Genomic DNA, 16,825 nt, shown 5'->3' on the forward strand with positions numbered 1-16,825 from the left:
TTTTCTGCTTTTGTAAATTAAGACTTTGTTGGAATAGGAAATATGGAGAGACCCATCTGGGAGTTTGATGAAAACAATGTTTAATAATAAAATACAGCAATAAGGCTGTGTTTTTGTGGAAAGATAAGGTCTTCTTTTTGTCAATGCTATATTTATTAATTCTCTCTTTTACCCTCATTACTATTAGGAAAGGTAAATAGGACAGGTATCATTACAGCAGTTTTGCACATGTAAGGACACCAAAAAATCCAATGACTTGTCAATACCAGCCAATGAGTGAGAGCCAACTGCCTCTGGAATTGGAATATTCCATGCAAGACTTTTACCATTGCTTGAAGATAAACAGCAAACAGAGGAAATGACTTAGTCTGAGCTGAGAGTTTAAATCTACATGCTGGCAAAATTCTAAGACAGGAAGGAGACTATTACCTGCTTTAAAGGAAAGGAATTTACATTAACAGTTAATAATAATTAATAGTTCAAAATAATTAGCAGTTATTAGGTTTTTAAAAAGTATCCACCATAGTGGCAGACACTTTCAAGTGCTTTCTTTTAGTTAATCTTCAGATCAGCCCTGTGAGAAAGGTTTTGTCATTTCTGTTTTACAAGTGATGAAATAGAGTCTTAAAGAGTATATGATCATATTATGGCTAGAATATCCTTAAATTCCTCAGAAACTACAAGAACTTGAAATTTAATGTCTTATTTAAAATGCTGAAAATCTCAATCGACAATAAAGAAAAAGTTTTCTAATTTCCATTAAAAGTAGCAATAGAAAGACAGATACGGCTTCTAAAGTTGTTAGCAGGTGCCAGATCTTAGTCAAGTGGTTGAAGGATATAGAAAGAAAATTTCAATATGGGAAAAATAATAGCACTACACTAAAATAGGGAAAAAGTACATTTCATTTCTTAGTGAATAGCCATAGAAGTCATCAGAGATCCTTAGCACGTCGCCAGATTTCAGAAGTGATGGACAACACTGAGATTCTTATTACACTTAAAATCAAACCATTTTGGCAGCACCTATAAGAATTTGCCCCATCTGGCTCCAAACTGACTCTTGAGCCCATCTTATCCAACCCTCCGTGGCCCAGTCACTCTGCTGTCCTCTCAACCACTCCTGCCTGGTAAATCATGGACTTTCTACCTGGGTACCTTCACATAGCTCTTTCTTCTGATGATGACTGACTCTTCCCTGTCCTTAATCTCAGTTTAAATGTCCCCCCTCAAAGAGGCCATCCCTAAGACTATTAAAAGTAGCTCCTCTTTTCTTTTTTTCTTTTTTTTTTTTTGAGGAAGATTTGCCCTGAGCTAACATCTGCTGCCAATCCTCCTCTTTTTACTGAGGAAGACTGGCCCTGAGCTAACATCCATGCCCATCTTCCTCTACTTTATATGTGGGACGCCTACCACAGCATGGCTTGACGAGCAGTGCATCAGTCCACATTTGGGATCTGAACCTGCGAACCCCAGACCACTGAAGTGGAGTGTGCAAACTTAACCGCTGCACCACCAGCGTGGCCCCAAAAGCAGCTCTTCTTGTTCTTTCACATGGCTCCTTGTCTTCTTCTTTTCTCCCTGCAACACTTGTCATAGTGTTTAATTATGAGGCAGTGTGATATCCTGAAGTATAAATTGCTGTTCTTGGTATATTTCTCCTCCCTCTCTGCTTCCTACAGCCCACACCTAGGGGGGCAAAAACATGACTCAAAATTAGCTAAAAACCTTTCTGCCTGGTAGAAGGCAGAAAGAGATAGCTGCATTTGCTTTTTCCCATCATCCCAAAACTAGATGGGACTGGGGCTGGGGGAAGGAGGACGTGGCGGCCGAGGGGCTTCGTTGACTTGTAGGCAGAAAGAAAAGGAGAAAAGTATCCAGAATGGAGGAGGAAGGAATGTGCATTGTCAGAACCAGCAGTAGAGTGGAAAATCCTCAGCACATGCTGTCCTGAGAGTAGAAAACCAACGTGCCCATGGCCTGTGGACAACTGGTCCCATTCCACCGTCCTGGAGACTTGCAAGCCCTCTGCATTTATAATATTAACATTGTAGAAGGCTGGAAAATGGCCCTCAAAGACATCAGGTCTTATTCCCTGGAACCCAGAAATGTTGCCTTATATGGAAAAAGGGTCTTTGCCAACGTGATTAAGTTAAGGGTCTTGAGATGAGGAGATTATCCTGCATTATCTAAATCCCCTAAATGCAACCAGAAGTTTCCTTATAAGAGGGAAGTAGTGGAAGATCTGACACAGAAGAGAAGGAGGTAATGTTACCATGGAGACAGAGGTTTGAGTGAGGTGGCCACAAGCAAGGCATGCTGGCAGCCACCAGAAACCATAAGAAGCAAGAAAGGCATTCTCCCCTAGAGCCTCTGGAGGGTGCATAGCCCTGCTCACACCTAGGTTTTGGTCATTCAAACTTGTTTCAGACTTCTGGCCTCCTGAACTGTGAGAGAATACACTTCTATTGTTTGTCTATCTACCAAGTGTGTGGTCATTTGTTACAGAAGCCATAGGAAACTCATACACACATGGAGTGAAAACCTCATTATTCTGACCAATGTGGGATTGAACTGAGCCTTTGGGGGAACTTCCTTTAGGCTGGGATAAGTGGTGGTTATATCACCAGCTATATATACATTTATATGTATCTAACTATTATTATCATCATTTTCTTACTCTTGACCAGGCAGAAAGTTCCATGAGGGTTATAACCTTTTCTGTTTTGTTCACCATCTATACCCAGGGCTTAGATCAGCAGCTGTCAAACAATAATTGCTCTACAAATAACTGTCGATGAATGAAAAACAGTACTAAAATAATAATAGCATAAAATGGGAAAAATACCACAACAAATAGAAAAAATAACTATGAAAAAGACTGCGCCAGCAACTAAATTGAATAGTTGAATATCCATTACCAGAATCTAAATAGAGATTTAGGTCCATCTGACCCCATGCATAGGAATGCTTTCTAGCATTTAGAAACTTGTACTTTAACACTGACCAAATGTAGGTGTGTTCTTGCATTGATCCATTTTCAGTCAATTTTCTCAGCGCAATCTCAGCGTATGCTCAAAGCTCAAGTAGGTCTTTTAATGTGTGAGAGCTAATATACCTGGCACCCACTCCTGCAGGCTGAAGTCGCAGGGTGGGAATGAAGCAGTTTTGGCTTGTGAGCTATTGGGATAACACAGTTTTCCCCTGTTCCGCTTTCTAAATGAAAAGATCTCTTAATGATGCGCCAACTCAGAATGAAGGGGACTAGAATGCCACCTGTTCAGTGTCACAAAATATGCTGGATTGTGCTTGCCTTGTCTACGCCATTCTGAAGGTGACTGGGATAAAACAACACGATCGTATTTCTCTTGGCTTCTTCGCAATAATGAGTGGAGTGTCACATGATGTTATTCAGAGAACAAAAATTTTCAGCACTTAACTGAAATTGCAGCTTGCACTTTTATTTAATTATAACCCAAACAGTCTCCCACTCAGCTGCCAAGAAAGGTAAAGAAAGGTAAAGAACTCCTAGGCAGAGAGAGGATGTGAGGAGAATGACTCTACTCGAGGTCTCTGAGCCCAGAACTGAGCTGGAGATCCTGACACCAGGCCTCTAGGGGAAATGAAGACTGAGGCTCTGACTTCCCTCTCTCTTTTTTTTTTTATTCCCATAAGGAAGATTGTCCCCGAGCTAACATTTGTGCCAATCTTCCTCTATGTTTTTACATATGGGACGCCACCATAGCATGGCTTGATGAGCAGTGCTGTGTCCACACTTGGAATCTGAACCAGTGAACCCTGCGCTGCCAAAGCGGAGTGTGCAAACTTAACCCCTATGCCACCAGGCCTTCCCTCTCTTATGTCTACATCAGCTCCCCTCTAACAGCCAGGTAGACCTCAAGAGTGAGTGTGGCCACATTCTGCTCAGGCCACACTCTGTCCTCTGTAGTGTCTGCACCCAGCATAAAGTGGAGTGATGGGTTAGGCAGGCAGGGAACCAAATGCATTCAGAGCAAAGTTGTCACACCCCTCAGTATTCCGAGCAATTTGAATTCGAGTAAACTCATCCTTTTTCAAAACATTATTCTCTTTAGGTGTCAAAGCACTTTATGAGAAACTGATAGACAGTGCCCCCACCAAATGCACTTATGCAAACCCATGAAGGTTGAGGCAGCTTGATCTTTTCTACAGCATACATGAAAATCCTAATTTTTTCATGGCTCAGATACTTATCTACCCTTAAACTATGATGAGTAAGGCCAGACTGCCTGAGTTACAACTTCCAGGTCTGTCAGCTACTGAGCTGTATGACCTTGGGCAAGTCACTTGATCGCTCTCTTCCTCAGTTTCCTCATTTGTAAAATGAGAGTGCTATAACAGTGTCCACCAGGATAGAGCATTATGAGGAAACAAGCAGTTCCTTAGGTAAAGTGCTCATCATGACGCCTAGAGTTCAACAAATATACACGGAGCTTCGGCTGCGTACAGTTGCTGTTCTAAGACTGAAGATAAGGCCATCAACAAAAATTACTGCTGTCAACAGGGCACACATTTAATGTGGAGCTTAAATTTTCATAGAAATCTTATCATGTATTTCATAGTAATTTAAAAAATCTTATTTGTGTTTTCTCTTTGTTCAGATAACAGATAAACAAGATTTTAATACAGATTTTTCCTCTGGGATGTTGTAGTTCTGTAGAGCTCAAATCTAAAGAGTTCTAATTTTTGTTTCATCCTCATTCCACGTCTGACAGCCTTTCTGCATAAATAATTTGGGCTGTGAGTACTCACCCTTAATCTGGCATAGGTATTTATGAAGCAGGAAGAACGTCAGATTCCAGGATAATGAATTATTCTTTTCCATCCCTAAACTTTTACTCAGTTATCTGTGATGCTTAAAAATCAATTAGCACTGTGCATACACAGTATGGACAGCTTTATTTAAGATTAACCACAGAGCTGGGGGAATTTAACTGCAATTTTCCCACCAACCCTGCTCGAAAACGATGGTTGGATTTCAGAAGCTAGTGAGGCCTCTTTTCACTGTGACATATTTTTAAAGTTCTCCTAAAGTTTATTTTATCTTTCTGTCCTCTGCCTTCCTGTTCCCCACCTGCCCTCTCTCCTTTCAGCACCAGTAGGATATTATATTTCTGGTTAATTCTTTTGGACTTTCCTTTTTGGAAAAAATTTATTAGGGAATAATTATCGATTCACAAGAAGAAGTAAAGAAATGGACAGGGAGGTCTCATGACCCTATATTCAGCTTCCTCCTATATGAATATCTTGTAAAACTATTGTATTATATTAAAACAAGGAAAAATTGGCACAATCCACAGAGCTTACTCAGATTTCACTGGGATTGACCTTTTAAATAACCAATTATTACAGTTGGTAAGCATCAGTTATGATCACAACAAAGGTTGAAGTTCACCTCATGTATGTATATTTGGGTGTGGGTTTGCGTGTGCAGCTGTGTGTATGTGTGTGTGTGCATGAGAGGGAGAGAGAGAGAACAAACTCTGGCCCTCCCCATTTCATGAGTTTTTTTAAGGAAAAATGGGAGAATCTCATGTAAATACTGTTCACAAAATGTAAAGTACTAAATAAATAAAAAGTATTGTAGCAGATTTCTAATCTTTTCGTTCAAGAAGAAGGTCTCATTAGTAGTGTACACAGAGACGTGGAGTAGGTCAGTGGGACCTACTTACGTGTAAAAGGAGGGATGTGTGTGCATGTGTGTGTGCATGGGGATATATAGTAGTCTCAGCAAAATCCCATCCAAAGACACGGAATCATGGAGTTAGAAGAGACCTTGGGGCCAACTATTCCAGCCCTCTACACAATACACATGTGGGCATACCCTGTTTTATTGCACTTCGAAGATAGTGCGTCTTTTACAAATTGAAGGTTTGTAGCAACCTTTTGTCGAGCAAGTCTGTGTGTCATTTTTCCAATAGCACTTGTTCACTTCATGTCTCTGTGTCGTATTTTGCTAATTCTTGCAATATTTCAAAATTTTTCATTACTATATTTGTTATAGGGATCTATGATCAGTGATCTTTGATTTTACTAATGTAATTGGGGTGCCACGAACTGCACCCATATAAAACGGCCAACTTAATAAATGCCATATGTATTCTGACTGCTTGATCAATTGGCCCTTCCCCTGTCTCTCTCCCTCTCCTTCGCCTCCCTATTCCCTGAGACACAATAATATTAAAATTAGGCCAATTAATAACCCTACAATGGCCTCCAAGTGTTCGATCGAAAGCAAGAGTCGCACATCTCTCACTTTAAATCAAAAGCTAGAAATGATTAAGCTTAGAGAGGAAGCCATGTCAACAGCTGAGATAGGCTGAAAGTGAGGGCTCTTGTGCCAAACAGTTAGCCAAGACAAATGCAAAGGAAAATTTCTTGAGGGAAATGAAAAGTGCTACTCCGGTGAACACACAAATGATAAGAAATGAAACAGCCTTATTACTGATATGGAGAAAGATGAAACAACTTTATATTGGAAGAAGATGCCATCCTGGACTTTCATAGCTGGAGAGGAAAAGTCCAACGCCAGGCTTCAAATGACAGGCTGATTCTCTTGTTAGGGCTAATGCAGTCTGTGACTTTCAGTTGAAGCCAATGCTCATTTACCATTCTGAAAACCCTAGGGCCCTTAAGAATTATGCTAAATCTACTCTGCCTGTGCTCTATAAATGGAACAACAAAGCCTGGTTGACAGCACATTTGTTTGCTACATAGTTTACTTTATATTTTAAGCCCACTGTTGGAGACCTACTGCTCAGAAAAGATTTCCTTCAAAATATTACTGCTCATCAACAAGGCACCTTTTCACCCAAGAGCTCTGATGGAGATGTACAGTGAGATGAATGTTGTTTTCATGCCTGCTAACACAGCATCTATTCTGCAGCCCATGGTTCAAGGAGTAATTTAGACTTTCAAGTCTTACTATTTAAAAAATACATTTTGTAAGGTTATAGCTGTCATAGATAGTGATTCCTCTGATGGATCCGGGTAAAGTAAATTGAAAACCTTCTGGAAGAGATTCACCATTCTAGATGCCATTAAGAACATCTGTGATTCATGGAAAGAGGTCAAAATGTCATCATTAACAGGATTTTGGAAGAAGTTGATTCCAACCTTCATGGATAATTTTAAGGAGTTCAAGATTTCAGTGGAAGAAATAACTGCAAATGTGATGGAAGTAGCAAGAAAACTAGAGCCCTGAGCTAACATCTGCTGCCAAACCTCATCTTTTTGAGGAGGAAGACTGGCTTCGAGCTAACATCCGTGCCCATCTCTCTCCACTTTATATGTGGGACGCCTACTACAGCATGGCTTGCCAAGCGATGTCCACACCTGAGATCCGAACTGGTGAACCCCGGGCCACCTAAGCAGAACGTGCGAACTTAACTGCTGTGCCACCAGGCCAGCTCCAAAGAAAGTGGTTTCTCGAGGTGGAATCTACTCTAAGTGAAGACTCTATAAAGATTGTTGAAATGACAACAAAGGATTAGAATATTATATAAACTTAGTTGATAAAGCAGTGGCGGGATTTGAGAAGACTGACTCCAATTTTGAAAGAAGTTCTCCTGTGGGTAAAATGCTATCAAACAGCATCATATACTACAGAGAAATCGTTTATGAAATGAAGAGTCAACTGATTCAGCAAACTTCATTGTTGTCTTATTTTAAGAAATTGCTACAGGGGCTGGCCCCGTGGCCGAGTGGTTAAGTTCGCGCGCTCCGCTGCAGGCGGCCCAGTGTTTCGTCGGTTCGAATCCTGGGCGCGGACATGGCACTGCTTGTCAGACCACGCTGAGGCAGCGTCCCACATGCCACAACTAGAGGAACCCACAACGAAGAATACACAACTATGTACCGGGGGGCTTTGGGGAGAAAAAGGAAAAAATAAAATCTTAAAAAAAAAAAAAAAAGAAAGAAATTGCTACAGCCGCTCCAACCTTCAGCAACCACCACTCTGATCAGCCAGCAGCCAGCAACATGGAGGCAAGACACTCCACCAGCAAAAAGATTACGACTTGCTGAAGGCTCAGGTGATGGTTAGCATTTGTTAGTAATGAAATATTTTTTAATTCAGGTATGTACATTTTTTCAGACATTATGCTATTGCACACTTAGACTACAGTATAGTGTAAACATAACTTTTATATAGACTTGGAAACCAAAAAATTTGTGTGACTTGCTTTATTGTGATATTCGCTTTACTGTGGTGCTCTAGAACGAAAGCCACAACATCGCTGAGGTATGCTTACACCTGACATACTCTTGTCAGGTGGTCTTCTGATCTCTGATAAAAAACTTCAAATGATGGCCCTATACTGTCTTATGATTCAGTCTTTCCCTATTTATAGAGCTCTAAGTGTTTAAAAGCCCTTTAGTATAATAAGCTGAAATGTACCTTCCCAGTGACTTTTACCCACTGGTCTTTGTTCTGCCATTTGGCACCTCACACAATGGAGGACAACTGAAGACGCCATCATCCCCCTAAATGTTCTCTTCTCTGTCCTATACAACTCAAGTACTTCCTTAACATGTTCGTTGTATACAAGACTGCTCATCTCTGGATGAGCTTATTCTTCACAAGGATGGAGCCAAGATGGAAGCACAACGGGGTATGAGCTAAACAGCACATTCAAGGGCTGGACCAATCTCCTTCTCCTTCTAAGTCTGTACGTGATATTTGTTTTAACGGGCCCTATAATCACATTAACATATTTTTCTCCCCAACTTGCCTCATATTCCTCTTGAAATCAACTGAAATATGCAGGCTTTTTTTTTCAAGTTTTGATGTTGAGCCGTTCCTCCCTGATTTTGCACACAGGTAGCTAGTTTTCTCGACATAGGAGCAGGACTCAAGTAGATTATTATTAGATTAGGCCTATTGTACCATTCTATTGAGAATTTTTATATCAGGACTCTATCACAAAATGTGTTTACTGTCCCTGCTGGCTCCACATTGACTGCAACCTTTATAAACATCCTTTAGTCCTTTCTCAAAATTGCTGATGATACACTAGTCATAAAAAGGTGTAAAGGACATCATTAGAAACCTATAAATTCTAACTGTAACATTTTGACCTCCTGTTAATGTCAAATTTTAATTGAACATTCAGCTGTAAGTTTTTACTGAGGGTTGACATAAGAAGTAGCCACACACAAAAGGCCTCTGTATTTTCTATAAAATTGTATTAAGTGATTCAATGTCTCCTTTGTAAAAGTCCCATGGGAAATTTCTCTTGGAGCTCATGGATAGAAAAAAAAAAATTCTCTCCCAATGATAGCTGGGCTGGTAGGAGTTTCCTTCTGTTTTCACTTCTAAGATGCTGAAAGAAAAAAATCACTTGCTCGATTGCTGTGTCTTTTCTTTACTTCTATTTATTGATTTCCCCTATTCCACTCACTTTATTGCCTAACATGCCATGCTAACAGTTCTGTATTAACATCTATTCTTTTTTTACCAGATATGATGACATATACTTTCTAAAAGCAGGCAGGGTAAAACAAACAAACACATAATTGAGACATCTTGTCAGACGTCTTTTCAAAGGTGTTTAAAGGTCCATGGCATAATGTTTTACTCTTTAAGTAGGACACTAGGAAATTTTCCACAGGGTACTTGTGCTGAAGTAGTTAAGGTTTGCTTCAGCCACCAAATCACTTCCTTCCAAAATTTGTTCTTAGTTTAGAGTGGTATGTCCTGAAAATCTTCCACATTAATTTCCCCACAAGTGCACACTTTGTTTTTAAGTGTAAATTTGACCATTCACTAATCTTGTCTCTTTTTTGGCCCTTCCATTTCACAATAATGCTTTTCATTAAATACTGCTATGTGCCTGGAATTATTTATACTGAAAAGACTTCTGGATTTGGTGTTAGCCCAGGTTCTTACTTTGAATTAAGTACTTTGTGTGACTGTGGGAAACCCACTGGGTCATAAAGTTTCTCATTTACAGAAGGAAAACTACCTTCTGATGAACATCTGATGAACATCATGCACTGTAAAAATATATATAACAGACTTTTAAATACTTTAAAACAGGCAGTTTGTAATACATAGTTTGATAATACAGATATGCAGTATTTCAAACTCCAACTTTAGGAGCTTAGACCAGTCCACAGGGGTCGGCAAGCATCATGGCAGGAAGGCAACACTCTAGAGCCTGGCCACCATAAAAGCATTTGTTATACCTATTTCAACAAATGAATAATGCCTTGTTTATTAGCAAAAAAAAAAAAAAGTGTCAGAAATGGATTTTCAGTGGCAAAATGAGCAACTCATTATCCAATATGATAAAAGGAACTTAATTTGTAAAACTAAAGGTTTTAAATATATGTGGAATATTAAAGTCTTTTGGAGACATTCTCCACCTTTGTGTGAACAGGGTACGAAAATCCTAAGGAGGTCCATAGCCTGTACCATAGGATTACTGGCCTAAATTTGATCACTAAAGTGTTCTATTTCCAACTGTCAGGATAACAGTATTTCTGGTTGTCTGATGCTGACTATAAGGGTAAGAAAATTCTGGCTCAGAAATGTGGTTTCATCTGCCTCAAGTGAAGCTTTTTTCCAAGGTAATGATTAGAACATCTGAATTGACAGAGAACTAGGGTTTCATCAAATTTATGGAAGAGGTTGTGAATCTATTAACACCTTGTTGCTAACAAATCTTTGCTAAAATATGCCTCTATGTGTAGCAGAATTTGCTTTAAGACTTACTTTTAACATAACCAGCGTTAGCAATATGACAGGGGGGTTGCTACCCACCTCCAAACTTCTTCAGTAACTACACTTACCTATCGAAGATGCGTGTGACCAGATTACGATAGGACAGTTCTCAACAAGACATTCTGCCTCCTTTTATTCTTCCTCAGAGCCTTTCAAATGAGTTCCTACTCCACTTATTCAGATTAGGAAATTCAGGTTTAGGGGATATTAATCCACTATCCTATGGATATTGAGTGGCGGAGCCTGATGTGTCTGATTCCATTATTCCAATACCTGCAGCCTCCTAGATAAAGTCACATGGTCATTGCAAGGAAGGGATGAGTGATTATGAAATGCCTACAGCTGTGTGCCCTGCAAATGTTTGGGTTAAACAAAGGCCCTTTAGCCCCCTTAACAGAGAGTTAAAAGTCAATCACCTATTAAATTGGATTTCATATGTATTAATTGTTGCTTTATATAATTATAATTACTATTAACATATTTTTGGTTCTCTTTTTGTACTTTTCAGGTTTTAAAATCTACAGTTTCTTTCAATCTACCTAATATATTCAGAGAAATCATAAATTCATACTCTGAGGCACAGATTACTTTTCGACATAATTGCATGACCTAGCTCTAGAGCCCTCTACTAGAAAGTTCGACTCTGAAATGATCACTTGAAACATGCTTTGGAAACGTCATCTTTATCTAAAGGTCAATAACAAGGTCATCTCACAGCATTGTTACACAGAAAAAAGTAAATGTAATGAGAATTTTAGAATTAGAATGCTGAAGTGATATAAAATATTCATGGATTGATGATTTTGATGTACAGCAGAGTTGAATGAATAGATCTGGGCTCTACAAAACTACTAGTCAGGAGAAAAATAAAAAAAGAAATAAACAAAATGCAAGATATAATTACAGAAGAATTTACTCAACAATTACCAATAAAATAATACATTCCAAATGCATTTTATTTTGAATAATGTGTTCTAAGCAGAAATCAATATTGCCACGATAACCCAAAAAGAGTTTATTTATTAAAATATTTGATTTTTAGGAAAAAGATCTTAGGTTAATAGAAAGGTAAGCATTGATACGTTCTTATTCATACTTCTGAAATTTATGCCTTTAGGTTATTTATTTTTAATATAAGTAGAAGTTGTGGGGAGAAAATTATTCATTTCACAAGAAGCTATTTCTTTGGCAACTCATTATTACATGTGGAGGTTAATAGCATCTAAAGAATAGGAGGTGAAAAAAATGTATGCTCATAGTTTTACTTCAAAATGTTACATATTTTAATTTACTTTAACTTCATGTGGAAACTAAACTATATATGATGGATAGATAACATAATCAAACTTTTTTTGGGGAGAGGCTAATATATTTTTATCATGCTACAGCTGTACACCAGGGATAAAGAACTACTGTGCATTTGCCTTTTCCATGGATATCATTATCATATTATTAAAATTATCCTTCCTCTTTAATTAAAATGAAAAAATATAGGGTGAGGAGTTTATTTTTTAAAGTTGTGTATTTGCTTATAGTAACTGAATAAAAAGTGCCTTGAAATTATGATGTTCTTCTAAACTTTAATTCAATTAGAGTATTGTTTGGAGGAAGTTCTACTAGTTGGGATAATTTCTTGAGATGATTTTCCAACTAGTTCATACTTATTACACGTGAACAAGATGAAATGAGACATAAAAACTACAAAAGTACTGCTTTCGTAGGTTTAATATCCATCAATGCTTAGGAAGCTGTTTGGTCATAAAATTATGATTTATTCTAGGATTTCAACCTTGACCTCAGTAGCAGCAAGGAAAAACTGTGTGTAGGGAGAAAACCTCTGGTAATTTTATGAACATACCACTCCGTTCACTGACAGCAGCTGGTCTCCTCTTTTGAGGCCTCCGTGTCTTTCGGCTACCCCTCCAGGAATGATGCGAGAGATATAAATAGGGGAATTTTGCTCCTTTCCTCCCATCACGTTAAAACCAAGGCCTTCATCAGTCTTTGGCAGTTCGACTACCCGAGGGTGGGAGTGGCCTTCACTAGCTGCAAAAGCTGCAACTGTCGCCTGAAAGAAAAGATGGTCATTTGGTAATAAAACAAGGGAAATAAGGCTAACCATGTGCTTCGCAGTGGGGAGATCAGACAGCTCCTCCTGTTTTTGTAGCATTCTCCTGTGAAAGAAAGAACGCACAAGCGAGGGGGCTTTCTTCATTTGGAAGGCACCTATGGTTCCTTTCTTTGGTAAAGCCCAGCCCAACTATTTCCAGCTTTCTAGACCGGCATTCACTATTCATATTATTCATTATGGTAAGAATTTCCCTTCGTCATAAGGATCTTTCCCAATTACCCCAGTAGATGCAATTCCTCCTATTCTTGGACTCCAAATAGGTTTGGTCCATATAACACCTACACATGGTACATATACTATAATTATTATGCATCTATGTTGACTATGCGCACCTGAAGGGCAGAGATTGTGGCTTATACCTCTTTTTATGACAGTCTAACCCAGTGCTTGCATATAAATGTTCATAAGTATTTATTCAATACACTGAGGAGCACTTACACGTATACACATGGTGCAGACACCTATAATTTTACTATTGCCAGACCACTGGCTTAGAAAATTTAGTGTTTTTTGTTTTTGAATGGAGGATGTCCAAAAGAAAAGAAAAGCCAAAGTAAAATAATAGAGTGAAACAGATTATTATTATTTTACATCAATATTCCATATTATTATGAAAGTTCCTCTCATCTGGCACAAGTTCTTTTCCCTACATTTTACATTAATATTTCAGCTGCTATAGCAATGCAGGAAAAATGAGCAGTCTATATAACACTATATAACACCTAGATGTACAAAACATCATTTAACATGGACATAATTTTATTTTAAAATTCATATATTAATTTTTAAAAATAAGTTAAAGGAAACAACTTACCATTAGTTCCCACCCCTCATGGAAATAAAACAACAGCTTTAAGTAGTTTCTACCAAGAAAAGATTCTTTGCCTGCTTCTTATTTTCCATCTCCATTAATCTGCCTTAACCACAGTTGATTAGATGCCTACTATAAAATGATTTACTCAACACTGTGAAAAGATTGATTCCCAACGACTGCACATTCTTTTCCACACACAGCATTATCACATCAATTTAGCATTATGCTACTGTCTGCATTTAGTGAAAGATAGTGAATGATATGGAAATAATGGCTTGTTTTTAGCTACATGCATTTTGCTCATGCAAACCTTGTCATGCATAGATTTTAATGGCTGACATGGATGCAATGCAGACAGCCCAGAAACAACCAGAAAATATTGTGCTATTGCAACATTATGCTGCTATCCTGCTGTTCTACATGAATAAGAAATGAGAATGGTAAAACGCTACACAATTCACTTTCCCCTTAATTAAACCATGTAGGGATCATTTTTCTGTGTGAGTTCCACTTCAGTACAAGCAAAGCATGATGTAATGATAACAATACTCTCTTTTTGCCTGGGCTAAAAAAATAACTTACAAATCTACAGTGTTCAGTTACAGAACGAAAACTAAAAAATCAGGAGAGAAACCAAACAAGAGGTGATGTAACACAAAAGAATTAAATGGAAGATTGTGATTATTTTCACCAGTTCTTACTTCTTATACATTATTAGAAGGAGAAAATCTTTTCAAAAGCAAGTGTCTCTATTATAAGATTTCTGTATTTGTAAATAATTGCATCAGTGATTTTAGATTAAAACTATTATTTCCTAATGGTTTATTTTCCAGATAATTTCATGATCCTATTGCTGTAACATTTCCATTAGTCGGGTCTCTGCAATCTCTGGCTTTGAGTTTTTAAAGAGCAAATGTCATCACTACCACAACAGGCGACAGGCCTTCCCTTTAGGTCAACGTCACATTCTTTCAGCAAGCTGCCACTGCTTAGCTGAATACTTGGAAGAACACCACGTCGGTGGTGTCAGGGGAGTTGTCTTCATGTCTGACTTCACTCAAATCTTTAGACTTGTGCAAATGAGTCTTCATGCACTGAATAGGGAACGGGTTCTTTTGGATCAGAGGAACGGGTCAGAAAACCAAGTAGTGCTTCATACAGTGAACCAGTAGATTTGCTTGTGCCAAATGGACATTTAGTGAGTTTAATGAAATCATTCTCCTTTCTTAAGCTACAGAAGCAGCAGAAACGTTCAATTTTCCATTAGGATTTTTACCTGGGAAGTAGTACTGGTTCTAGACTCTGGGCTGCCACTGATGTCTAAATTCTCTTACAGTGTACACACGAGAATACCTGAAACACACACGCGCACAGTCAATTACTAGGTCACTGGGGTTAAGTATATTTTTAAAGTTACTCAAGCCTTACCTTTGCTGTGGCCCTGGCACGGAATTCGGGACAGCCGTTAACAGTTATTGTTTCATGCATATATTGATACACCTAAAATGTTCACAGAAAAAAAAGAATGTGTAAGAAGATGAAGAATATCAATCCTTTCATTGCAGATAGGACAATGCATTTTCATTTTAAGACAGAAGTTCCCTATTACAAAGTAAAATAGTTCTGAATCAATTATCCTGATAGTTTGAACCAAAAATCCCTCCTGTTTTGGGGTGGGGAATGGGGCAGAGAAAGCAATCACTTTTATTAAGAAGTTTTTAATTTGGCTATCTGTATTTATCAAATATAAAAGCTATTTTATATTTGGTTTATAAAAACTACTTTATTGGTAAATATTTTTACCATTATATATAGCTCTAACTCTCAAACATGTGATAAAAAGGATGTAGATAGTTACTTCCTGAATCTAGGTAACACTTTAGAAAGAACTTTCTAAATTAATATTCCACAAAGCTTGGATAACAATATCTTTTCCTCGCATGTTGGAAGGTATTTTACTCCTCATGACACACATTGGTAATTCATAAGTATAGAGATAAACAATATTCAGGGGCAAAGAAAAGTAAAGTAAGATATTCTTAGAAATAGTAACACCGGCAACATATCAACCACGGTTCATGTTAAGATTTAGATGAAATAGTAAGAATGGGGGTAAAATCTGGACCCAGAATGATGTTGTAGAAAGCATATGGGTTTTGCTGAGCTACGGACCTAAGTTTGAGCTTTACAATACAGTTGAAGAACTGTGAGGTCTTGATTAAACCGCTTTACCACTTCGATCTCTTTTTGCCCATCTGAAAAATGGGTAAAGAATATTTATTTAGTATAGTAGTTGTTTTTATTTGAAATAATCCTTTCAAGTCACTCAGCCCCTAACAGGTACTCCTTAGACAGCAGATACTCTTATTAATTATGATTTTAGACACAATTATAGAAATTGTTGAAACGTAATAGTAAAAATCTTTTCCTTCTAAACCGCCAGCGATGGGATTATGAAATCAGTGGTAAAACAAATTGCTTCATTTTAAATAAACTGAAGTACAGAGAAAGAGTCCTAAAGAATAGTTTGAAGAAGATGGTTTGAAAAAATAACAAGGTTAAAAATGTTGGACTATATGCTCATTTTGAAGATTTAAATAACAAAGTTGTAAATATGTATTGCATAATCCATAGAGGTAAAAGTCCACTTGGTATTATGCTGGAGTATTTTCTGGGAGTGACCATTAGCTATTTTAGTAAAAGATGAAATAGGAAAACTGTAATCAAAGAGGTTTTGTTCCCTTTCTATTAATCTTATTTTACATGCACACCTATGTGGTGACAGACAAGAAATAATGTACAACTGAAATTTCACAATGATGTAAACTATTATGAACTCAAATTAAAAAAAAAACTGAAATAAAAACAATGTAGAACAAAAAAAGTTATTAAAGTGAATTCAAAATCTGATTAATTCATCCACTCAACAACCATTCATTGAGTGTCTGGAACCAATCTCTTTCCCACATTTTTTACCTGGCTCATCATTTCTCAAGTACAGTTCATTGAATCTCTGCTAATGCTGACCCGGCTTTCCTAGGTGGGAAGACAAGACTGTGCTCTTGGCTGTGTGCTGCCCTTAGAGTAAAGGCTGCATAGTCAAATGCCTGCAGTAG

At 37.9% G+C, this 16,825-nt stretch overlaps 1 protein-coding gene across 5 annotated transcripts in view; it reads right to left on the reverse strand.

The window, feature by feature from the left end:
• LIN7A (lin-7 homolog A, crumbs cell polarity complex component) overlaps window positions 1-16,825 on the reverse strand; it is a 134,992-nt gene that overhangs the window by 39,447 nt on the left and 78,720 nt on the right. For all 5 annotated transcript variants that reach the window (XR_011433774.1, XR_011433775.1, XM_001490031.6 and 2 more), the window contains 2 exons: window positions 15,138-15,209; window positions 12,623-12,832 (listed from right to left, as the gene is read on the reverse strand). Coding sequence is in view for 3 of the 5 variants with exons in the window: in XM_001490031.6 (XP_001490081.1) it covers window positions 12,623-12,832; window positions 15,138-15,209 (282 nt within the window). In the remaining 2 variants the exon portion in view is untranslated. The remainder of the gene's footprint in view (window positions 1-12,622; window positions 12,833-15,137; window positions 15,210-16,825) is intronic.

This window comes from Equus caballus, chromosome 28 (genome assembly GCF_041296265.1).
Source record: "Equus caballus isolate H_3958 breed thoroughbred chromosome 28, TB-T2T, whole genome shotgun sequence".
NCBI classification, from domain to species: domain Eukaryota; kingdom Metazoa; phylum Chordata; class Mammalia; order Perissodactyla; family Equidae; genus Equus; species Equus caballus.